The 25,308-nt window shown below is 39.7% G+C and overlaps 1 protein-coding gene across 2 annotated transcripts; it reads left to right on the top strand.

Annotated features, from left to right (window-relative positions):
* On the top strand, positions 1-24,633 carry LOC137195517 (voltage-gated potassium channel subunit beta-2-like). Of its 2 annotated transcripts, none has more exons than XM_067607952.1 (14): positions 1-641; positions 15,152-15,195; positions 15,290-15,327; positions 15,550-15,629; positions 15,888-15,932; positions 16,646-16,690; positions 16,793-16,836; positions 18,584-18,670; positions 18,890-18,975; positions 19,077-19,197; positions 19,315-19,409; positions 19,563-19,683; positions 20,291-20,379; positions 20,551-24,633. In XM_067607952.1, exons 1-14 carry the CDS (start codon positions 346-348, stop codon positions 20,638-20,640), a joined length of 1,281 nt encoding a protein of 426 aa, XP_067464053.1. In that variant the 5' UTR covers positions 1-345; the 3' UTR covers positions 20,641-24,633. The 2 variants fall into 2 exon arrangements, with proteins under 2 accessions (XP_067464053.1, XP_067464052.1); XM_067607951.1 differs by lacking the exon at positions 1-641 and adding an exon at positions 3,943-5,970.
* The last annotated feature ends 675 nt before the right edge of the window (positions 24,634-25,308 follow it).

Below are 25,308 nucleotides of genomic sequence, written 5' to 3'. Positions count from 1 at the left end.
TCAAAGAAGCACCTCACATCAGCAGGAGTCATTGTTTGTGACTGGGTGTTGCTGCTGACATGTTAGGACTGGCTTTGTTTTATTTTGGTTTTAGACTCCACAAAGGAGCAATCAAGACTTTTTGATATTTTACAAGTGCTTCAAGTTCTTCTTTCCAGCAGTTTGATGCCTGACATCTTCGGGCCGGATGTTTCAAATCTTCATGAATCTCTATCAAAATAGCTCTGCCTTGTTGTTTTGTCTCTAAGTCAGGAGCTGCTTTTGCCTAAAGTAGATGTAGCAGGTAAAACTGAGCTGAAGAGAAGAACGATTTTCATCTGCTACAGCATTTGACTCCGGATAACAATGTTTGCGAGCCGTGGTGGAAGCGGAGGAGGGAAAGGGGGGAAATACTCTGTGGAAGACCTCTATGGCATCAGTAAGAAGCCCAAGGCGTCGTCCTCCTCTGGGAGTATTGTGGCCAAATCTGGAGCCCGGACCAGCAAGACCCCGGACCAGAGGACCGAGTCAGAGGCCCTTGCTTCTCAGATCCTGGAGGCAGCGCACAGGCTGGTGGAGCGCCGCCGACTGGAGCTCTACCTGAGAGAATGTGGCCTCTCCCTGGCCGATTGTGATGCCGAGCGCTCGGCAATGACATACAGGTGAGTGGGAAGGAGGCAGAGAGAGTGACACAGTATGTGTGGAGAGGTTTGCTCCAAAATGAGGTCTATATAATGTTATATGAATAGCAAATACAGCAAAGTTATGATGTGAAATCATGAAGCAACATGATTTTTGAGAGTAAAAACAGTCAGCAGCAACTGAACAGTAACAAATTATAATAAAATTCTAAAACACTTTCAAATTAAATCTCTCACTCGCATTCGTACTCATTACTTCAACTCATCGCGTCTCAACATGCACATTGAAGCGATCAAATGACATTTTATAAGGAGTTTCATTTTCAGCTGCCTCTGAGAAACCGCAGGACAAACTATCAGAGAGAAACTATCAGATCCCCCCTGAACACTCAGCCATCTGTGGATGATCCATTTAAATAACATGATTAATATTTTTCTTATATATTACTAATGCATGAATGTAGTTGAGTGTTTGAAGAGGGCTGCAATTGAAGGCAGTGAGTGGAGACATCATTCACGGGGGGAGGAAAAAAAAAAAAGAAATATATTTGCAATTTTTTTTTTTTCCCACCAGTGACCTAGAAACAAATATCACACATTTGATGAGATTTGGAAGCAGAGCGGCGCTGAATAAATATGGCTGGACCGTAGAAACATCTGGCTGTTCGGCATCACTGATGTTAATGCCAGATAAAGTGACTTACATGGGGCCTCTATATCAACTAATTCAACCTCTAAAAGACCGCTTGACTTGGTCAACACCAGCGGGGCACAGGTTCAGGGTTAATGATGCATGATGTGACAGCAGGGGACAGTTGGTTGTCACACTGCTTACACCTCTCAGTTGAAAGTGCTCAGATGAGCTATTTTGGGATGAAAAGGATGCTGTAGAACTTTTTTCCCGGTTGGAATAAGAGGTCTTTTTTTCTTGTTTTACATCTAGCATAAAGACATATATATTACAGCATAATCATAGAGTATATACAGCATCTTGTTGCCTATTTTATTGTGTGCATGTAAGGTAGTGGTTTATTTATGAATGCAATTCATGTTGCAGCATAAAAAAACAGGGTTCTCATGACATAACATGACATTTTACTTGCTGTACTGTATTCCAGTCTCACACAGTCCTAGAGACTCCAGTAAAGTTGCCTCTAGGTGGCAGCGTCACCTTGGTGTAAAGACAAGTCAGCCCTGTGGCACAATGACTCACAACCAACCAGAGCAGAAGAAAATGTGCTGCTTAAAGAGCATCTTATGCATGAAGAAGTGACTCCTGCAGTTTCAGAAAACATGTCTTATTTACTCTCAAATCTTGAAGTGATCATACTCTACTTGTAGCATTTAGTACCAGCACACATTTGACAGTTATTCAGCTGAGCTGATTCTTTCACCTCTGGCAGCACAGTAGAACTGACTCTTTTAAATAGTTTATAAAGCCTCTGTATGTGATATTTTGGCCTTGGTTAATTTGTGTAATAATGCATCAGACTCTCTCATGACTGAAAGTGATTATTTGTAATCAACACAGCATCTACCTTGGTGTTCTCACTAATTCGCTGGTTTTGCAGGAAGCAACAATCTTCCAAACCTGAGCGCAGAGCACATTTGGGAGAGCGACACAGATAGTTGAATTTTTGACAAACAGATTATGAGGGTCAGGATGTATAATCTTGTCTTTTGATGAAATGAAGCTCTGACGTATTTAAACATATTACAGTTTATCAGATGGAATTGTGATGGATTTAGTCAAAGCAATTCTACTGAAAGCCTTCAATAACTGTCCTCTCGTTTAATCATTTTAAGATGAACCAAAGCTGCAAGAAAAGCAAGTTGTCTGCAGGAGTATTTCAAAGTTACAGTTTCAGAGAGGATAAATTCCCTTGGTTAAACTAAACTACATGCAAATTTCATGTAGAGGCACACCACAAACAATTCTCAGCATTCTTTATTTTTACTTTAATCTAAGGAAGCCAAAACCAGCTGTTAGCATCTCTGCAGCTGGCAGGAAAAGCCTGTCGACAACAGTGTGTCACTGTGGGAGATGTGTTTCTTTGCTCCATCTCTGCAGATTGTCTTACTAGACAACATTTATGCATGGCACATATTAATATTGTTTATCCGTTTTTAGAGCAAACTGTTAAGTTTTTAAATACAAATATGAAATCATGAGATTTGTTATCAATTAGATAGCAGAAAGGAGTTCACCTAAAATAAATGAATGAACTCACTGTGTGTATTAACATAAAAATCTCACTCAAATCAAAGATTTACTGCACTTTGTAAGAAAGTCATGTTGGTTCAGGCCACGACAACATTTTATAAATGAGCTTGAGTGTTTTATTTAAGATGAAGGCTTTACAGAGGATCACTGAGAGACATACCTTGTAATGAGCTTTGGTGCTGATGGCAGAGTTGTATATCCTCTCAAGGACATTCTCATTATACAATATGTTGTATAATGCTCCTCCATAGGCAAGCATAGAAAAGGTGGTCATCTATTTCCTCTTTTCCTCAACTTTATACAGCTATACATGCAGGGAAGTGAATACGTATGTCTTCAAGATTCACTAATTTCTGTTGCTACAGAACTTCAAGATGGAGCAGCTGGTGCTCTGTGACAGTGAAGGCAAGCACCACCATCAATTAGTGCAATAATTTCTGAACCGTTGAGCAGGTTGAGTCACTGTCGTTAGCTCTGCTGCTGTTTAAAGTGACGACGACTGACGTTATTTGGAGTGATGGTAGATGTGTAGATTAAGATTCAGTAAACGTGTACTTTTCAGGTCTGGAATACAAAATGAGATGATTTTTTGGAAAACTGGCTGTTGATGTGAGGTGCACACTTGACTAGACACACTGAGGGATCCCATTTTCACCCACCCTCCTCGTCTGTGTAGGTGCTGAGGAGATCATTAAAGCCTCTTCTATTTTCAAATGTCACAGTCAGTGGCATTCACATTTTCTTTCTGCCTATACAGCTGGAAACTTCCCTCCGTCCCAGCTCGTACTGAATGGCTCTGTAAAAAGAGCTGATTGCCAACATACTCAAAGTTAGACTCTGCTGGCAGCTGACTGCCGTGCAGATTGTCCTGCTGGGTGAAGCAGACATTACAGAGCACACTGACTGAGAGCTTTATGGATTGACAGTCTTCTCTAAGAATATGGCAGCATAGTTTAGATTGTAAACACAGCCTGGAAGGAACTATTATCATTGCCTGGCCACCGACTGACACAACAGTTTTATTTTAAAATGATGTGATGAGATGAGATGTGATATGTCATGCTTTGATGTGATGTGACTCAGACATGGTGATGATGATGATACAGTGTTTAAGTATAATTTTGGTGGCTGGTTATACAGACACACAGCAGATCAGGCTGAAAAAAAAAATACTCTTTTGCATATGCAAACATGGGTGTGGTAGAAAGACTGAGATCTCTGTGTATAGAAATGGAGAATGGGAGAGCCATATCTGAAAAATGAGGAGCTTGCATCGACTGTAAGTGAAAAATTACATCTCTAATATAATATCGTTTGTGTGGGCTTTTTTTTGTTTTTTTTTAATTTTCTCACAGCACAATATTGTGTGGAAGCTCCACTAACATAATGTGACGATGTGATGAAATGTGTACACAGTGTGATGAAAAATGTAGAGATCACACCCGAGAGAGAGAGAGAGAGAGAGAGAGAGAGAGAGAGAGAGAGAGAGAGAGAGAGAGAGAGAGAGAGAGAGAGAGAGAGAGCATCTTGCAAACCCCCACATTGCTTGTGTGTGTCGTGAACAATTTTTGGAGCCTCTGGAAAAAAAAAGGGAAGAAGAAGAAGAAGCAGAAGGTAAAAAAAAAAAAGAAAAAGAAAACAGAAAAAGTCGGACTGTGAACTGACAAATATAAAGATGCTGGATGAAAGCCCAGAGGCGGCATCGCGCGTTTGAAATGTCTGCTGCAGCTGATTTTGGGGCCAGTATGCCGGCGTTTTTTTGTCGAATAACGAGAGACCTGCACAGATGTTGCTGCTGCTGCCGCTGCTGCTGCTGCCGGTATGTGAACGACTTCACACACTGAAGGTAATAAAAAAAACCGGCTCGGTATTTTTCTCTTGAATTTGTTTTTTCCCCCTCTCCCTCTCTCTTTCTCTCTCTCTCTCTCTCTCTCTCTCTTTTTCTCTTGCATCAATTTGATGCTGCGTGAGGCTGCTGGGCGATGATGCATCGTTGGGGTTTGACTGTGTGAATTCGCATCATATCAAGTCTGTTTACCCTACTCGGAAATGTAAATTCGAGCAATCAAGACAGTTTTCTTTTTTTTTTGCTGAGCCACCTTGCGACAATTTTTTTTTTTTTCTCTCTAAAAAATGCCTTATTTCGACGCGAGGTGAGAGGATGCCTGTAGCTGTGATTGTGTCATTGCTGCGGCACACTCCGGAGCTCCTCGGCTCAAGACAGACACAACTATCCTCAGCTGAAGAGAAGACAGCAAGCTGGCAAGTGCTTCATCAACCAACATAAGCCATACCAGGCTGTGCATGTATGTGTGGGGGGGGAAAGGCCGACTCTCTCTGACACTCTCAAGGGAGGAATCTATAACACTGAGGTTCCCATCCCCAAATCCGTCTGAGGACTGCTGTGAGCTTACAAGCTTCCTGATGATTTTTGGAGGGCAGCCCTGATGCATCTTGTGAGTGTGAACACTCAGAGAGCCTTTTGCCAGGTTTGCATCACCAGACAGGAGACGGAGCAGACGGTAACTCTGTGTGTGTCATGTTAGAGGCTGGACTCTCGCCTGCCCCCTCCAACTCTCAGCCAAAAAAATCTCTGACCTGCCCTGTCAGAGCCCCTCTTGTATGAGCATCACCGCTTTGCCACAGCAGCACAACAGCAAACAGTGTAAAAGCAGCACCCCAAATTTTTTTTTGCAGACATTATTGTTTGTGTGAGCTCCTGGAAAGAAAGAAAGAAAAAAAAAAGGTTTCACCCAGACACCCAAAATAAGAGACAGCGGAAACAACCAGGGTCAGGATGCAGGTGTCCTTCGCCTGCACTGAGCACAACCTCAAGAGTCGCAGTGAGGACAGACTCTGTGGCCTTCGCACCGCTCCACCTCCTGGAGGAAGCAGCGGTGGGGTAGGGGGAGGAGGTGGAGGTGGTGGTGGAGGAGGAGGAGGAGGCGGTGGTAGTGGAGGAGGTGGCGGTGGAGGAGGTGGAGGAGGTAGTGGACAAGGGAGCAATGGCAACTACATGTCCCAAGGCTCGGTCAAGACCAGGGAGGGGTCCGGGTCCCGTCAGACTCCACAGGGTCATGCCCACATGAAGGAGGCCATCGGGCGCCACACCAGTATGAAGTACAGGTGAGTATGGTCCCCCCAGGTGAGGAGAGGAAGAGCTGGAGCTGTGAGAGCTTTGATTGTTGACCTCCAGATTATCTCACAGGTGTTAGATTATAATGATGAGCATCAGCAGCAAATCCTCCACCAGAAGCAAGGTGGCAGGTAATGCGTTCGAGCCTTTTATCATCAATTCTATTTCCGTCAGTCTCTTTGTGGAGATGTGAGGTGAATTTAAGGTTAGCTTCAATTGTCACCAACATGCAGCCTGTAATATATTGTCCAGACTGCCTACATGTCCATTAGCAAAGATGAAAAGCGCCTCAGTAAGAGCTCTGACATTATAAAAAAACATGACATTTACTCCTAAAAACGCTTACACGGATGGATGTAAAAATGCTTATTTAATCCATACCACACAGCCATAATGTTATCACAGTATAACAGACAGTATGCCTATAGGAGCATTTGCCATAAGCTTATATGTTTTATGGAGATTTCAACCCAGCCTCTTGCTCCACACCACAGATTAATGAAAAGCCTCCTGTAACAGCTCTCCTAAATTCAACCCCAGAACACCCAGCTTTTCCTGGAGATTTTTTAAAAGCATTTCAATTTCATAAAACAGTGTTGCAGGACAGTATGTTATGTACAGACAAGCACTGCTGCACACACCAGGTCTGAGTCATGGTGTAGGAAACTGAACAGACCGGCCCAACAGCAAGAAAAGAATGTCGTTGGTGTGTTTTTTTTTTCTGTCTTTTAGGTTGTTTTTTTTGGCACAGAATCAGATTCAGTTCACCTTGATGGATTAGAGCTTCAGCTTGGCAAGGACAGCTGTTCATGCAAATTTCCACTCAGAGCAGTAGAAAATAATGTATTCCTTTAATAAATATGTATATAAAAACACTTAACATTACACAATCCGTAATCTATAAGAGCATACCTCTTACGTTATGTGTTTCCTTCATTTAGACTGCAAAATTCAATAACTAGGAGGAGCGTTTTAATGACCTGTTTTCCTGTTAATCAGGTTGATTGAATTGCTGCCATTTTCTTCAGTCAATTTAGTTTTCATTTAATAGGATGTTTAAAAAAGGAATGAGGCACAAGATGAAACCTGCATACTGTTTTTCTTTTTTTTTTCCCTAAAAAAATGATTGCATAGCTACTTCTTGGGTTGGATTATTCTAGCTGCTCTGCCATCTCTGGAAAAGTGTCACTAATAGGGAGTGCAGCAGCACAATAAGTCTATACAGCATATGGCCAGCTCCAGTTGCCAGTGGCAACACCCCAGGCATTGCCTTTAGTTTTTGTCTGTCTTACTTCCCAATCAGCCAGCATTGCTGTCGCTTATCAGTCCCTTCTGCAGCACAGTCCGCTCGAAGCCACGCCACCCGGCCGCAGTGTCTGTTTGTGGCAGCTCAGTGGTCACACATTCTCCATTTTACACTAGACTGAGGTCAGGGAGAAAAGGGAATGGTTTGCACTTAAAACACGCTGCATACTGTATGAATTAGTTTGCGTATTGGGACCACAGAAGTGCCAGTGATACGGACGAGATCGGGATTCCATTTTCCAGATGGCACCTATCGTTACCACTATTTGCCCATGTTTTCTAATCCCCCGCGCTATCTCATTAACCTAAGTATTCATCACTCACGAGCAGGTCACTGACGATGGTACCTGCTGCCAGTTATCACTCCCATGAGCCCCTGCTGGCACCCCCTGCCCCAACTCGCTCTGTGGGACTCTCTCTTTATCTCCTTTCTTTGATCTAAGTTGTGCAATTTCTGACTAATTGTCTTTAAAATATTCCCTTTTCCACTGTTTGTAAAGTTGAAAGGGTGTTTCGACGTGGATGTGTGTAGTTTTTAAGATTCGGTACAAAGGTACTAGAAAGGTGATGGTTAAAATAAGTGAATTAAACTTTAATACAACAACAGAGAATGGCAGTTTGTATCGCTTACTGTCAGGGGTATTGTGACTATAATTACAGATATTTATGTCTCTCAAAAATTTGAGAATAATTGTTAATAAATCAACATTTAAATATACATTTCTGTTGTTAGCGACGGACTCATCTTGTGTGTTCATATCAAATCTCAAACCTAGATAAGCTCATAGTTATACCCACATTTAAAAAATGATTTATGTTCATATAACTGTTGGATATTTTAAGATCTTTTATCAATCTTTTTGAAAACAGCAATGATAGTCTTTTGAGACTTGTGGAGGTAAGTGTGAGGAGTGACAGTTGATGTCACTCAGGCAAATTTCTGTCATTCAGTGAATTGGCCGTTTCTATGGTAACCATGCCCTCTCTTTTCACCAACAGCAACCCGGTAGGCAGATCAGGTGCATCTCCAGTATAGATTTATCAGCCAGTGTTGGACATTTCTCAGGGATTTATGTAATCTAACGGCCACAGTGGCACATTGTGCCGGTAGCAGGCGGCAGGATGCAACAATCTTAATACATGAGTGCTATTTCAACTGAAGACCATTTTGAAGTTTCATGTGAGTGGGAAAGCCTTGTTCTTACATAAAATATTCTACACTATGACACACCGTAAAGTGAGTTAAACATTATTAGAGTCAAAAAGAAATTGTAATATTCAAATGTTACAACAGTCTAAAGCAGGCAAGACAGGATGGACCTCAGGGAAGAACATCAATCTGCAAGGAGTCCAACTGAACTTTTGCCAACATTTTGGTTCTGTACAGTGATTTTACAGTATCCATAATTGTTAAAGGAATAGTCTGACATTTTGGGAAATATGCTTGTTCACTTTCTTGCCCAGTTTATATGAGAAGACTCAGACATAAGTGTGGTATCGATCATCTCATCTGACACGTGGCAAGAAAGAGGATAATTGTATTTCTCGAAATATCCAACTATTCCTTGAACAGTTCGATGGTCTTCGGTAGAACGGAAGGACTCTTCTAATTTTGTGTCCAAGACTGAACAATCTTGACACTGTAAAATTCAATTCCAATGAATTTTCACAGATTTGGACACCAGTGTTGTTGTCTACAGCTTTGCTGTTTGAAAGCTCCGGAAATAGTTCAGAAGTGGACTGTGAGTTAAAATGAAAATTTTGTTAAATAATAATATAATAATAATAATAATGCATGATCTCTATCACTAAATATTTAGGACTTGCTGTGTTCAGGCTGGCCTGCAGTTAAAGCAACAGTAAAGTTACGTTTTCACAGGATGAGTAAACAGTTAGACAGCAGGCAGTTAAAGCAGGTAAAAATAGGAATCTCCAGTGAAAGGAGATATACCATAATGTAAAATACTGTCATACTAATACTGAATATTCATGTTTAGCAGGAGAACAAGGCTTATTTGCATTTGAAGTGTCCTGACATTCAACGACGCGGAGAGTTGCTGTTCTCTATCAGAGTACACTTGAACGGTGGGTTTTGAAAGCCTGAACTCTCAGCAGCTGATGAAGTAATGATCGAGTCGTTTGGTGCTGATGAACAACCCTGTCAAGTTGTGCAGATATATTGTGGTCATTTAGAGCTATGAGACAGTGATCCAATCTTATTACTCAGTAAGCCCCTTGTTACAGTCAAGTTGTAATCTTAACCTTTTATACACTCCAAGGGCAGAATGACCTCACAGCTTCAGTCTGTTAATTTGATCCCAGACTATTTACTTTAAGTAATGTGGATTTAGAGTCGCCTCTTACATAAAACTGAGTTTATTCACCACAGAAAAGCCGTGGAAAAATTAGAAAGCAGACTTTTCACAGTTTATAAAACACTGTTGACCCCATGCTGTATGTTTTTAACTCTTAAAAATCCCAAACAGTGATTAAATGTGTTTCTCAGAGTGAAGAAATCATGAATGATAATTCAGTGATAATTAAGCAATTTGGCCTCATTGTTATCATGATTAATAATTACTGGAAACAAGTGGTTTGGGCAGCTGAGAGGAGAACACGACAACCTTGACCATTAACTCTTCTCTCACTGGATTTTTCCAGTTAACTGAACAGATTAGTGACTTTCAGGTCCAGCAACAAGTTTTAAGGCAAAGTCACACTTTACCTTCACTTGCTTGATGTCAATCTGGCTTGTAACCAAAATATATCCAAACTATGATCTGTTTCGGGCATCTAAAAAGAAAAATCTGCAGAATGTCGTAATTAAACTTTACAAATTATGGAATTGAACAACACTTGAAACCGTTGTTTGTGCAGCTGCATGTTTGAGCTCTCGTGTACATAGGAAAGAAAATAAAGCAGATAATTTAATCTTCTCAAAATGTGAAGTGACTGCTGGGTCAGTGCTGTTTGACGAGGTTTACATTTGTCAATATTTGTCTGTAGATGGAGACAACAGCAGCAGCAATCAGCAGGCTTATACGGAACTGTGAGCATCATAATCAGGACCAGAAAATCCACGTCATGTCCTCTGAACAGGCTGTCTAGTCAAAGTCTGATATTGTCTTCCGGCTGAGACAAAGTCATCATTGCATGTCATTACATAAGAGCAGCACGCAGCCTAATGAAAGAGAGTGTGAAAAGGTCATGAAAAAGTATTAAAATATATAATTTAAATATATAATTTCACATTTTACACTTAACATTTCTAAAATATTTTAAAGTACTCTGCTATTAGATATAATTTTAAATTAAAATTCATTTTGCTGCTCTAACAGATTATTTACACAATTACAAAGTAAACCAAATAACAAAGGTTTTTATTCTTTCACCAAATGATTTGTCATCATCTTTGGACTCTGAGTTAGTTGCAATAAGATGGAAAAAAGCCAATTTATTTTAGTTGTTGGAATAATATTCTAATCAATTCCTGGTAGTCTTAAAGTTACCCAATATCCAGCTGGCAGTATCATGGGCATACACCGTAAAAGTAGTTTCAGTTTAGTTTAGAAACTAGGCAAACTGAGGGACTCCCCTATATTCTCAAAAACATCTTAGCGACTGCATTTAATCATTTTAAATTCACTGAGCTGTCAAAGTCTGTATTTACAAGGCAGCGGACGGGGAAACTGACACATCATTCTAATATTCATCTTCATCTCACTCCACAGACATAAAACAGGTCAGCAGGTAGCGGCGCAGCACAGTGACCTTTTCAAACACTGAATCTCATTATTAAACACCTTTTGAAACACATTGAGATGATTCAAAACTCAAACTATATGAACATTTTTGTCTTGTTTCACCTTATAACCGAATACTCTGCATTACGGAGAACAAGCAGTGCTACACATATTCTTATATCCATCCCCCCAAACTTTACATAGTTTGGGACAATGGACACAATTATAAAGTGGCTCACAATTCTAATATCAGCTCTCAGCCGTGCCACTTCATTACATTCAATTTCAGTTAATAGGAGAGTCACGAGCCACTAAGTTAGTAGTTAATATATAATTGTCAATGCTGTTAGCACCAGTAAAAAGTAATTCACCTCAACTGGACTGAGGCAGAAACTTCTGCACGGCTAAATACGACTAGAAGTAAGCGAGAAAATACTGTATGTTCTTTGTAATTTAGGTGAACTGACCCTTTAAAGCCCAGAAACTGCGTATACAGCATTATTAAAAGAGAGCAGACAGTCCACCATCTTCCTACAATTCAGGCTCAAAAAAAGCGTGTATAAGCACAGTCACACACACACACACTAACACACATTGACGTGAGTGTTATTAATATCTAGGTGTGCTTCCCTCTAGAGAAGAGCCTGCTCAGCATGTGTGTGGCGTTTTACGACAACTGCAGGAAAAAAAAAATCCATCATTTGCAACTAACCATCTGTATATAGTGTCTTCCTTCTGTTTCAGGTGAAAACGAACTGTAAATGTCAGCACAGGTTAAAATGCTGACTACACCGTGACAGAGCACCTGAGCGCCTCCTTTCTCTCCCCTATTAATAATGTATGGAACAACCCAGTCCCTATAATCACCTTGTTTGGAGTAGGTGATTTATGGTGAGGAAAAAAAAAAAAAAAACAGACAAGAAAACACAGGAAAGGTCTACTTATAAAGAGCTACAGAGAAGCATCTGTGTTTCTGTGCGCCCGGCTCATGAGTGTATTCATGCGTGACCATATGTAGATCCGTGCCTGCGTTCCAGTGTAATTCCCATCAAGCGTGAACGTTCACGTGAAAGCATCGACTGGCTTCTGATGCGTGCACAGTATATAGATCTGGTCTGTTTTTGCATAACCAAATCCATGTCAGATGAAATATACAGTAGGCCGAGCGTTTGCGTACATGTGTGTGTGTGAGAGAGAGAGTGGGAGAGAGTGTCATGGGGCAGATAGTGAGAGGAAAGAGCGAGCATGTGTCTCTCCAGACTCACTGATAGTAATTTAGCAGACTGCAGCACTGCAGAGAGCGGTGGAGTTGAGAGCAGGGAGGGGGCGGCCAGTTGTCATACAGAGAAACAATGACATCCTCCCTTGCCCAGAAACAACATTGTATTGTTTTCTGTATTTTTACTGTATGTAGCATGACAGTCATGAAATTCTCCCACTAATGCGTGCTGGTTTTCTCATTTCCTCCTGTCATGATGCGCTCAGACATGGTGTTAACCGAACATGTTAGTCTGTCAGCTTTGTGCACTTATTTTCTCCTCTCTAAAAGCATCATGGGTTGAAACGCAAACATAAGCATTTGTCTTGCGGTTGCGGTTGATAACTGGATGCTTGACAGTCTCCGAGTGTTGACTCAAGTTTTGTTGTTGCATTTTTGGCATTTTTCACACAGAACCTTTCAGTTTTTTTATCACTATATGATTTGACAAGAAAAATATGTAAAGAAGGTGGCCTCTTGAGTAAATAAACACAGTTGGATAGACTTTTTTAATGTAGGCTAAAACATTCATTTTCATTAGCAGTGCGGGCTAGCATCATGCTAAATAGCGGGTTTTTCATATATAATGATAAAAATGTCAATAATTCCTCCTAAAGTTCCCTAAAAATTAAAAAATGGAGGTGGTAAAATACCACACTGCTTATTTTATCACCCCGCCTACACTTTGAGACACATAAAAGTGTCAACCATGTAATTAAAATGCACTCAGCGTGCAGGTAGTTGTCTGCCAGGTGATGCTGAGATTTAAATGCTGCTATTTTTGATGAATTTCAAGCACTTTGTTTCAGATGTGAAGCCGAGTAAAGCTGTATTAACTAGCAGGTTATCTTTTTGGGGTGCTGATATTGGTCCAACCTTGTCAAATATGGTTAGACAGTGATTTTTCTTTAACTTCCTGTGACTGAAATTGGGGTGAAGGGGCATGATTTGATTGATATCACATAACAACACAACAAAACAAATGAAAAAAATATTTAAATATTTGGAAAAAAGCGTCTGGAGAAAGTGTCTGAAGTGTGCTTTCTCCCATGTGCCTCATTTATATTTCCTCCCAGTGTTCAAAGTGACTGTCAGTGTGTGATTGTCTCAGAGCAGGCAGGGCTGTCATTGGTTGACAAATGGTGGTTGAGAGCCAGATTACCATACAAGGAATCAACCGCATCAAACCCCCACTAACACCTTTTTCCCTCTTTATAGTACTCCCGGCCCTCCACCTGTGTACTATTTTGACAAGAGTTGAAAGTAATGACACAAACAATATGCGTTTCACACCCACACGCAGCGAACACATGAACACCGACACCCCCCCCCTCACACACACACACACACACACAGCAAACACACACACAGTGGGACACAAATGCTTACATATGCAGGAATCTAAAAATAGCGTAAGGGTCAGGCATTAAAAATAGACCAGAGAAAATAAAGCAGGAGTCGTTCGGCTGAGTGTAAATGCTCTGACAGTCTGTCTTTCTGCATTTGGCTATTTGTGGCGGATGCAGGCAGGCAGACAGGCAGAGAGAGAGGGGAGAGGCGTTGGAGATGAAAAGACGGCGAGTTGCACTGCAGTTCTGCTGCCTCTCCAGCTGGCTCCCCGGCTAATTAGAATGGGGGAGAGCACGCGTGGAGGAGGAGAGCAAGCATGAAGCCCACATCATTTTCAGCTGTACATGCTCCCGTGGTCAGAAATGCAGCTCTCTGCTTCTCTCAGCTTGCCCTTCAAAATTCAGCTGTCTGGATAATCAGATGTGGCATGTTGGGTAATGGACTCCTCTTTGGCTTATGGAACATTTTGGACCATTTACCGCACAGACCTGAGCTTTTGGCCTGGACTTTATCCACGCTGAGCTCTGTTCCCTCCAGCTATTTCACTGACCCAGTGTAATACAGTGAACTGTTAACATATGAAGGATAAAAGGTCAATTGTTCAGAATTAATTAGACGCAGGCAGTAATTTAACCACAGGCAAAAAAAAGACTTTCGCTAAGCAGCAGCAGTAGAGGAAGCAGGTCCAGGAACACTGTGGAAATAGGTTATGTTAACATTTAGTGCTTTTGTCTTGTGTCATACATCCATTTGTGTTATTTCTTTTAATTAAATTCATTTTATTCTTTGTCTTTGTATGTCCATAGTTCATGCAAGATTAAGTCTGTGTTTTATGTTTTTGTTTTCTGTATTTTTAGTTTTGCATGCACTTGGGCAAGTCTGTATAATGATTTATGGCACAATAAAACCAAACCAAACTAACCCTGTACTTGAATAAAAGTAGCACTATCACAATGTAAAAATACTTTAATACTAAGTACAGTTTTAACACCAAAATGTATTCAAGTATCAAGTACAAAGAGTTTGATACTGTTATATGCAGTATATTGTGTTATTAGATGCATGAACATGTATGCAGCATTTAACTGTGGGAGCCAATTTTAACAACTTCATAAAACTGTTGGGTAGTTTAATATATAATTATGCACCATATCTTAAAAGCTGGTCATATGTTTTATATGTAAAATGTTAATTTGTGAAGTAGTAACCATAGCTGTCATATATTGTACATGTATTACAGTTTAAGGTACAATATTTGCCTCTGAAATGTCGTGGAGTATAAATATGATACAGCATAAAAGGCAAAAGAGTTAAGTACCTTCAATAAATGTATTTTTGAAGTTAATTTCACAAAGTTTTTTCCTCATTCAGGATTATTTTGCTTTTTGCTTGTCACTCACACACATCAATATGCGGTAAGATGGGATCTCACCTATGATTGTATGTGCACACATCGTGTAGTCTTTTTCCACTGTTTATTTTCATAGACATTTTTTTCTCTCTCTTTGTTCACAGGAACCTCGGGAAGTCAGGCCTGCGTGTTTCCTGCCTCGGGTTAGGTGAGTTGGTTTGAAGGTAGGAAAATATTCATCTCATTCGTTTTCAACCCCTCAAACAAAACAACGAAACGTCTCTGTCTCTGCTCTCATTCAGGCACCTGGGTGACGTTTGGATCACAGATCCCTGATGAGGTGAGAGTTCTGTTGTCTCTCAGTTTGTATGAGAAACCAATTCCCAAGTGCCTTCGCTCATATTGCTTTAGTGGAAAATGTTGGTACTGTGAGCACAAATTGCTGAGATGTTTGCTTTACTGTATTATCCTCCCTGCTTAGTGTCCTTCACAGACGTCCTTTGAGTAATCAGAATTTATCCATCGTCTCTCCGTCTCAGTCTCAAGTTTTGTATTCTTCCAGATGGCTGAGAACCTGATGACCATAGCTTATGAGAACGGAGTGAACCTGTTTGACACAGCGGAGGTGTACGCCTCTGGAAGGTCAGACTTTACTTTTTCCTCGACGCATCAATTAAAACTTTGACTTCTCTTTTCCTTCCTTCCTTTTTTTAAATCAGCATCCCTGCTTCACATCCTCTGATAAAACTTTCTCTTGAAGTGCATAAACAACTCATTCTTCCTCCTGTTTTTAGATTTCTTTAACATATGACATGTTTGTTGATTTCCTGCATGATTTAATAGTGCTGTGCAGTGATGTCAGGGTCAACCTATCACAATTAACCATGTGCTTCTCCACAGAGCGGAAATAACTCTAGGGAACATTATCAAGAAGAAGGGATGGAGGTGATGTTACTCATTTATTCAAACTGACTCACATGCATGTGAAAAGCTCTCTAACTCTTTTACGTCAGGAATATTCTTTTTCAAAGCGCTGCGTTTTCACATGTTTTTATTATTGTTGGAAGAGGCTCACCATTAATTTATCTCAAGGGAAATTCATATGTTCTAGACTACTGTCGAGCTTTAGCCTCAGAAAGACTATAAAAGGACAAAAATTCAACCTTGTGAAAATAAACCCCCAGTTTACAATACTCGGTAGCTGACTAGTCTGACTTCACTGCCAAATACTCATTCGTGTGGGAATTCCTCTGGATATTTTTAATCTGGAGAAACATATACAAATTAATCAAAGTCAAACTTTAAATTGAGACGGTGTTGTCTGTCAATACAACTTATTATGTCAGATACATTTGTGGATATTTTTTTAAACTTCTGATTATTGGGGGTTTTGATACATGTGTAAATACAATTAAATTTGTGGAGATTTAAATAAATACAATACTGGTCCACATATATTTTTGATGTGCCTGTGATTACAGGCAAAAACAATGAAAAACAGAGAAAATATGTATACTTACATAATCCAAGAAAAATAAAAACATTGTGTAAAGTATTAGAAGTAGAAATTAGAAGATAAGAAAGATTTTCCCACTAAAAATATATAAACTAATTCCCTGATAAAACTGTGCTCCGTAACACTCTCATCTTCTTGCCAGGCGTTCAAGTTTTGTCATCACAACGAAGATCTATTGGGGAGGCCAGTAAGTATAACGCTAAAAGACCATATGCTCAACTTTTTCATTAAACGTCCTTGTTTCCCTTTCATCAGTCAATCAATAATGTGTATTTTCATCACTTCACAGAGCAGAGACAGAGAGGGGACTCTCCAGAAAGCACATTATTGAAGGTAGAGTATAATCTACTTTTTACAGCAAAGTAAGATGTTTCAGAGTTAGGTCTGTGCCACGAAACTCCAAGTAAAAATGTGTGTTTCTAATCTCAATACGTGTAATTCTACAGTTCAAATATAATTTGGAAAGGGATCATTTGAAAGTTGTGTTTTATTACTAAATTAATATTAATAGTTACCAAGACTGTGTGTTTAGGGAAAAGTGATTCTGGTCAATAGGAAACAGGTAAAATTAACTGTAGGAAACATAATTCAAAAATCTGTTTTACTGGATTGTGTAGTTCTTTTATTATGTATGAAACGTTTCCCAGAGTGCATTCCTTCAAACTCTAAACAGACTGAGTTGTGATGAATCATTTGATGACTTAATCTTGGAGTGTGAGTGCTGTTTGTCTCGCTAAGTTAAAGCCACTCCGTGTTCTGTGTCACAGTAGACATATTGATGTGCCTTAAAAATCAAATAAATTGCCATGTTTCATAACAGCTAAAGAAAAATCAGGCATATTCCTCTGCAGGAGTTAATAGTTGTGAGGCTTTTTTCTGGTAGGAGATGAGGTGCACAAGATTTTATCCAAGGTGAGAATGAAGAATGGAAATGCAGAATGTCATCAGATGTAGCTAACTGGAGTTTGTCTTGTGTCTGGGACAGAAGAAGACAGAGGTAGTCAGAGGAGGGAAAATAGCAAGATGAAGCTCCAGTGCAAAATTTCATGTCAGGACTATTCTTTTCCAGCCACTTAATCAACTCCCCCTCCCAGTTATAATCCTAAAGAAAGCTAAGAGGCTATTGGCCTTTTATGCTCATCTACTTTGTTTGTTTTGTAAGTAGCACGGCCTCAGGGTGACCATTTACCAAGGAGTTGAATGGGCTGTTTAACTGACATTGTCATGGGGCTTTTGATTTGAGGCCATTGTGAATTGAGTAAACTACTCGCAGTTCTCAAGGATAGTGCTCATATTTGGACTTAATAGTTCACTTCGTTCTTGACTTCAACATCTAATTGCTGACGTACCCATGGTTGGAAAGTTGGTGCAAAACATTTGATAAGTAGAAAAGACACCATAAGAGTTTTAAAAACAGTATCCTTTCTAAAATAACACATTTATATTTCATTTCATTTTTTATTTCATTGTATATGATTTTTTGGGAATCTGTATGGTTAAAATGTTTCTCAGGAGTTCTTTTTCCTCATGTATTCCCGCCATGCTGACTTTCATTCATGTTTTTGCCATGCTAATGGTGTGGCTGATGAAATATCTCAATGATGGTTGCCATAAAATTATGTACAGTCATTTATGGTCCCCAGAGGAAACATACTGATAGGCTGCTGATGGTGCTTTTTCTCCAGCACCATCAGCAGCCTAAAATTTTTGACTTAACCAATGAAATATTTTAACATCTATTTGCTGTATTGATTCAAAATTAATGGCTCCCAAACAATAAATCATAATTACTTTGATTCCCTGACTTTCCCTCTAGCGCTAACATGGTTGACATGGTTTTGAATGAAATATCTTGACAAATGCTGGACAGATTGCCATGAAATTTAGCATTTTTATTTTAGTGTATCTTCAAATTCCTGCAAAACTAATGACATTCCCATCAGCCTCAGCTGTACTTAATCAGCTGTAGTAACATACAGTACAACCTCTCAGAGCCGCTAATGTGTTGTTGACTCTTGAATGAATAAACTGATGATGATGATGATGATGATGTCTAATAATTGACTATTGTTTATGACAGGTTTAAGAGGATCCTTATCAAGACTTCAGCTAGATTACGTGGACATTGTTTTTGCCAACAGAAATGACGTCAACAGTCCGATGGAAGGTCAGTGACGGACATTTGAAATGATTCTCTTTGTTTTTTGCCGATACCCTCTTGCACGTCAGAGAGCATGTGCTGTAGTAGTCATAGATGTAGTCAAGCGTGAATACTGTATACCATATGTGCATGTTTTATGCATGCATGAAAAAGCTGCAAAACAAATGCCTCCAAGTGGTCAAAATAATGTAATTTAAACATGATGTTATGCGCTGTGACTTGCAGAGATTGTTCGGGCCATGACGTTCGTAATAAACCAGGGCATGGCCATGTACTGGGGCACCTCACGCTGGAGTGCCATGGAAATCATGGTGAATGCTGATCTCCCATTTAGAAACGCTCACTCTTTATAAATTTAATACTGTCTCAGTTTCTGTAACCATGGCATTTTTTTCTGTCTGTTGGGCACCAGGAGGCATACTCAGTGGCACGCCAGTTCAACCTGATACCACCCGTGTGTGAGCAGGCAGAGTATCACTATTTCCAGAGGGACAAAGTCGAGGTGCAGCTTCCTGAGCTCTACCACAAGATAGGTCAGACAACCACAGTCTCACAGCTCTATACATCTTTATTATTATTTTTTAAGTTCATTTAATCAATTATATTCCATTAAAATACTGAATGACAACCCTCTATTTCCACTCTCTCAGGTGTTGGAGCGATGACCTGGTCTCCCCTTGCTTGTGGATTAATCACAGGGAAGTACAGCGATGGTGTACCAGAGTGCTCCAGAGCAGCAATGAAGGTCAGTTTGATTTGAGCGGCCCTCCCCTGGGATTCCTTTCACTGCAAATCAGCCTCAGTGAAATTCTCTACCTTATCAGCAGTGCATTGTAGTGTGAAATCAGTAAAAGAAGTAATTGTATCAATGCTTTTCTCCATCTTGCTCCTGGTGAAGGGATACCAGTGGCTGAAGGAGCGAGTGAACAGCGAGGAGGGCCGCAGGCAGCTCGCTAAAATCAAGGAGCTCCATCTACTGGCGGACAGACTGGGCTGCACTGCTGCACAGTTGGCCATAGGTAGGACCCAGTAACATGACTGTACAGAATACACGTACGGAGATTATTGTCGTGTGTCTGGAGATTGAACTGTTTCATGTCTTAAAATGTGTTTTTGTTTTGCCTGAGTCACAAATCTATTGTTATAATTCAGGTAAAAAGTTCTTTGATTGATAATGTGCAGAGAAAGTTTGGCAACAGAGCCTGATTTAATATCTTCTGCTTCACAAAATTTCAGATTTCGTGTGTGCCCGTCTGCCTGTTGGCAACCACTTTACTCCTGATCAATGACCTTGTTGGTTAATTTACGTCACTTTTTCCATCTTTGTGTTTAATCAATAGTATTGTTTAGAAAGCGTGCTTTTCTCATCATGCATCCTTGCTTGTCTACAATAAAATGTACTGCTTTGGGATCAATGTCATGATAGATCCTGCTCAAATATTTTTAGTATGTATGTGTTTAATTTTGCTGTTAGACTTGAATTCAAAGCAGCGAGCAGCATTTCATCTGATTCCTGCAAATCCTAAAAAAAAATCCAATTTGGCCACTTCCCTTTGGTTATCACTGAAATCACACACTTTTACCTGATTTTTATGGGTTTTCTCTCTCTCTCTCTTTATTTTATAGCCTGGTGCCTGCGCAGTGAGGGAGTCAGCTCAGTACTTCTGGGTGTTTCTAATACAGACCAGCTACTTGAGAACCTGGGTGCCCTCCGGGTAGATATGTTTCCTTTTTTTCCCCCCACATGCATAATTTTGACTGACACACTGAGCCACAGTCGTTCAAACTAATCGATATGCTTCTTTGTGTGATACAGAGTGGCAAAACTGAGAGAGACCAACAGATCACATTTTAAACTGTTTGCTGTCTTTCCTTCTTCTTTGCAGATTTTATCCCAAATGAACCCTCAAACCATCACTGAGATTGATGCCCTGCTGGGAAATAAGCCACACTCGAAGAAAGAATCACGCGCTTGAAATTGCAAAATCTGAGTGACAGATGATGTTTCAAGAAGAGAGATGAAGAAGACAACGACATCGGGAAACATCGCTTTTTGCTCTGCTGTATACTCAACAACTTGCATGTCCTCAGCAACATTATGCTTCCAGTATGTGCGCATATCCATTTTGCGCAGTACATTATATCATGTATGAAAAAAAAAGAAAAGAAAAGAAAATCTCTCAATTGTTAAAAAAAGAAAACAAAAACAGGTCATATAATGCTCACTGCCGATTGTTCACAGACTAATTATTTCTACAGAGGGGGAGGTCAAAGGTCAGAGTGACAGGTCTCAACCATCCACAGAGACCAAGAAAGGCTGAAAAATATTTAACTGTTGTCAAAGCAGATTTGACTCTTGTTAATCAAATGTCCTAAAGTGGAAGAAGAAAGAAAAAAAAACACCTCTGTGGTCAAATGCAACTTTACTGTGTGAACAGTACATTCATTGGACATCTGAGTCTCCTCCCCTTGCAGCTGCCTGTTATTCTGTATGATGTTTAGTACCCAGCAGCCAGAGAGCCAAAGGTTAGTGTCTAGCCTAACATTTCCCATAGTGTGCATGTGACTGGTCTGCCACGCTCACTGCTTTACAGGGTTGGGAACAATGGATTACTTGTAGAGTCGTGATCTGACTGTAGAAAAAAAAAAAAAAAAAAAAAAACTTAATCCAATCTTACTTTCAAAAAAAGCTCAGATCACATGCTTAACACAATTATACACATTCAGAATTTTTTGGCACAAATTCCAAATTCCAATGAATGGATCATAAGTAGCAAAAATAGCTGAAAGATTGTCTTTGAGTACTTTTTGTGTCAGCTGCTATCTCAAATTGGCAACCAGGAATGGATAGTGAGTAAAACTTTGAAGGTAAATTTCCCAACCCTGCTGCTTTCTCAGCAGTCTTTTTGCCTCCTCTGTTTGTAAAACTGTGCGCATGTCCCTTTAAGAGAGAAAAGCCCTAACAGGGTGTAAATGTGGCATGGCTTTTATGGCTTATGTAGATTTGCAGTGCCCTTGTAAGCCATTTTTTTTTACTCTAAATGGTCTGGCAGTTTGGTCCAAGGTCCGTGCTGGCGGGCACTCTTGCTTTAATGACTCAGTCTGCAGACATGGCTGTGTGTCCATCTGACGTATAATCTTTGTATCGTCCTCAACTGTATCAAAAGATGTTGACATCACTTTCAACAATGCTCATTCTCGTGAAGAGCATCGTTGTTCTTAAATCAGAGGTTTGAGACAGCTGGACTATATGGAAAGGTCACTGAGCGTCTGACACAATGATTTGGACACACTGTGGTGAACTAGTAGTTTTCCAATGATAAGACATAAATGATAAGTTTGAGTTGATCAAATGTGATATAACTCTTGCCACAGGTCACTTGGGGTAAGATTTAGCAGATGTAACTTGTTTTTTTGTTTTTGAGGAAGCATAAAAATATAGCTTCCCTGCTCATTTCTCTGGGAGTTCTCTCTCTCTCTCTCTCTCTTGTTCCCTTGATTCTTGCACACATGCACAACTCATTTTATACTGTGCATTTCATGTCTTTTTCCCCTTTAGTTTTGTATTGATTTCAATTCTTTGTAATGTGAGGGGGATTTGTTCCTTTTGTGATTTCCCATGAAAATACCGCTACTCTCCAGGGCGGAGAGTGTTTTGATAAAAGAAGCTGTTTTAGTTGGCACAGTTACATTGTAAATAGGCTTATCTGTCTGGCAGTGAGATAACGAGATAAAGGTTACGTTTATGATTCAAGAAAGAATTCCTGAAGGAGCAGCTGAAACTCTGCTCCCCTCTGTGACTCTGTACAGTCCGACTGAGTGTAGCTTCCAGTGTACATAGAAACTACGTCAATCAAACCATGAAAATGTAACTTTGCCTGCATAACTTATATTTTACTGTCTTGCAACAAAGAGAAACCAAAAGAGGGAAGAGACAACTCATACTGAATGTAACATGTCTGTTGCTCAATCTATGTTACCTAAAGGAAAAGCACAGAACGTGTTTTAAAGGTAGTTTCTTTTTGTGTTTCGTAAAAAAAAAAAAAAAAAAAATCTGCAAAGCTGTCATGCAAACATTTACATTGAGATTCAGGCAAAAGGTTGTCCACAGAAACTTCATGCATATACGACATCCTGGTAACTGATCAATTGCAAAGTCAAAATGTGCTAATCTGTCGGATAAAATTTTGTTTTTACTACTCATAACCTGGACAAAGTAGCTGGAATAGGCTAATCATAATGTTGTATTGAGGTGTATTTAAACAATACTGCATTGGCAGTTGGTTCTTCAGGGCAACGTAAGTTAACCCTCCATGTTCACGTTTGGAATAAATTATTTATTTGTGTATATGTACAGGGATATTAATTTATGAGCAGTATATAAACAGCTTATCCCAAAAACTATTCTGATGTGGGCTATATATGGTTTCTAGCATTATAATCTCTGTTTCCATTCTCACATATCATGTGCTCCCAGGATATCATATTCTTTTTGGACGCTTCACTGACCACATGATGGACACACTCACTAAAATTGCTTATTAAGAAATAGCTTTATGTGCGCAAAAACTCCCTTTTCAGTCAGCATTTTTATGCAGAAGTAAAGTAAAACAAGCAGCAGTTGCTCCTTGACTTACAGAGATTTCATTTCATTGTGGTTCAACAGTCCCTGAAAAACCGACACTGCTTGGCAGACATGCTTTTACAAGTAGTCAGTGTTCATAACTGAGCCATAAGCCAACAAACATGTATGTATGTATTATAGCGTGGGTGTTATCTACTGGTGTCTACCGGTAGATAACACCCACGCTATAATACATACCTCCAAAGCACATCAACCATTCTTCTTCTGCAGATACATTTAAATTAAAACCTTTAAACCTCATGAGGTTTGGTTGCTCATTTTCTGCACCAAGTGAGGCTCTAATCTCTGTCTTTGTGTCACTGCTGCAATAACAGACATTTTTTTTCAGAGATGAAGAAGAAAATCTCACGCTCAGAACAGTCTGTGTTCATGCAGAATAAGCTGTTCCTTTTATTCCTGAGTGTTTTTCATCCTTGCAATGATCAAACTTTTAGTTTTCTTATATGTTGGTAATTGTGACATTTGTAACAAACATCTTAGGTCTGTCAGGTTCTCTTGTTATATGTGCAACAAAGGCTCAAACCTAGTAAATATCTTTAATGCCATTAGGTGATTAAGGTTTGAGAATTGGCTCTTCTAAATTATTAACTATGTGCACACACAGGACATCTGATCATTTTAACAATATGGGTGCTTTATGCATAACAAGGTGGGTGAAAGAAACCTTTTTTTGAATTCAAAAATAGGTATACCATACAATATTTTTGGTGCTTAAAATTTTTTAAAAAGAACTTCTATTATCCTGATATCCTCCCACATATCTGCCATCTTTTCACCTGTGGACCTCAGGGTCGTTTAAATGGATGGAACAAGAACAATGTCGTGTGTCCAGCACTGTCTGTGCCGCTAAAAGAGCCGTGCCAGCTGGGACATTACACATCCTTAGCACAAACATCTGTCATACCAACACTGTCTGTTTACAGACTCCCAGAATGTCATCAGAGTGATAGACGCAACATATGTGTGTGTTACAGTAAGCAACCCTCTGATAAAGATGATCATATGCGCCGAAGTAATGTTGATGTATCACCACAAACAGCGTAGAGAGAGAGAGAGAAAAAAAACAGGTGATTCACCACATGATTCATCCTCTCTGTGAAGCTGCAGGTTGAGCAAGGTGACGAAAAACAGACGGCAAGAGAGAGTCGGTACATAAGCACATTTGAGATTTACAAGCCTTCACATCTAATAATGTACACTCAGTACTTTTCTCGGTTGTTACTTTTGTGATTCTTTTCATGATCAGGCTGAATACTGAAGTCCCAAATATCCTGTAGCTGCTGCTGTAGGACACAGGACACGATTAAAATGTGTAGGTCAGAAATGTCTTCAGTGCTTCATTATTTGCTCGGTTAGTTCTTATAGACCGATTCATTTTTAAATTCATCTGTTTCCAAAGAAGGTGTCATTTCATGATTTTATCTTGTGGAATTTTTCTTTCTTGTAGTGTTTCTTCACATCTTCATTTTAAGTGGACTTCAAGGCTGAGATAAGGCTAGTGATGCTCTATATTTTTCTTATTGTAAAATAAATCCAATTAAAAGACCCAAACCAACAATGAATTGATTCTACTAACAAGTATTGCCTATGTAGCCAAATCCTGATATAACTTATTCCTCTGTGCCAGAAACCATCACTATTGTTCAGAAACTACAGCATATGGCCACTCACATAACATGTTCCTTCATTACAAAGAACATGGGCACTGTTTTTTATTGAGTCAGTCCCACATACAAAATCCTGCTACGGTAATTACTCACTACAGCACCAAATGTGTATTAATCCGCAGCTGAAAATAGTCCTCCATAAATGTACTATTTACTCCTGTTTGAGTAACGTTTGCTAATAAACACAGTGATCAGCTGTCTTAGGAAATTACTTTGCTTAAAAAAATATAAAAAAACTATTTATTTGTGACATTTTTAAAGATTTATGTCCTCGGTAGGTGTAGGAAAGTCAGATAGACTAATATATTGTTGGTTTTGGTCTTTTCATGGCA

The sequence above is a fragment of the Thunnus thynnus genome, chromosome 13 (genome assembly GCF_963924715.1).
Source record: "Thunnus thynnus chromosome 13, fThuThy2.1, whole genome shotgun sequence".
In the NCBI taxonomy this organism is placed as follows: Eukaryota; Metazoa; Chordata; class Actinopteri; order Scombriformes; family Scombridae; genus Thunnus; species Thunnus thynnus.
This window is presented reverse-complemented; position numbering and strand designations above follow the sequence as displayed.

Bases quoted from the DNA above. Each gene is read 5' to 3' on its own strand.
- LOC137195517 (XM_067607951.1), top strand. From the start codon at position 5,642: ATGCAGGTGTCCTTCGCCTGCACTGAGCACAACCTCAAGAGTCGCAGT. The intron at 16,691-16,792 runs GTAAGTATAACG...ATCACTTCACAG, and splicing joins AAGATCTATTGGGGAGGCCA to AGCAGAGACAGAGAGGGGAC. The intron at 19,684-20,290 runs GTAGGACCCAGT...TTTATTTTATAG, and splicing joins TGCTGCACAGTTGGCCATAG to CCTGGTGCCTGCGCAGTGAG.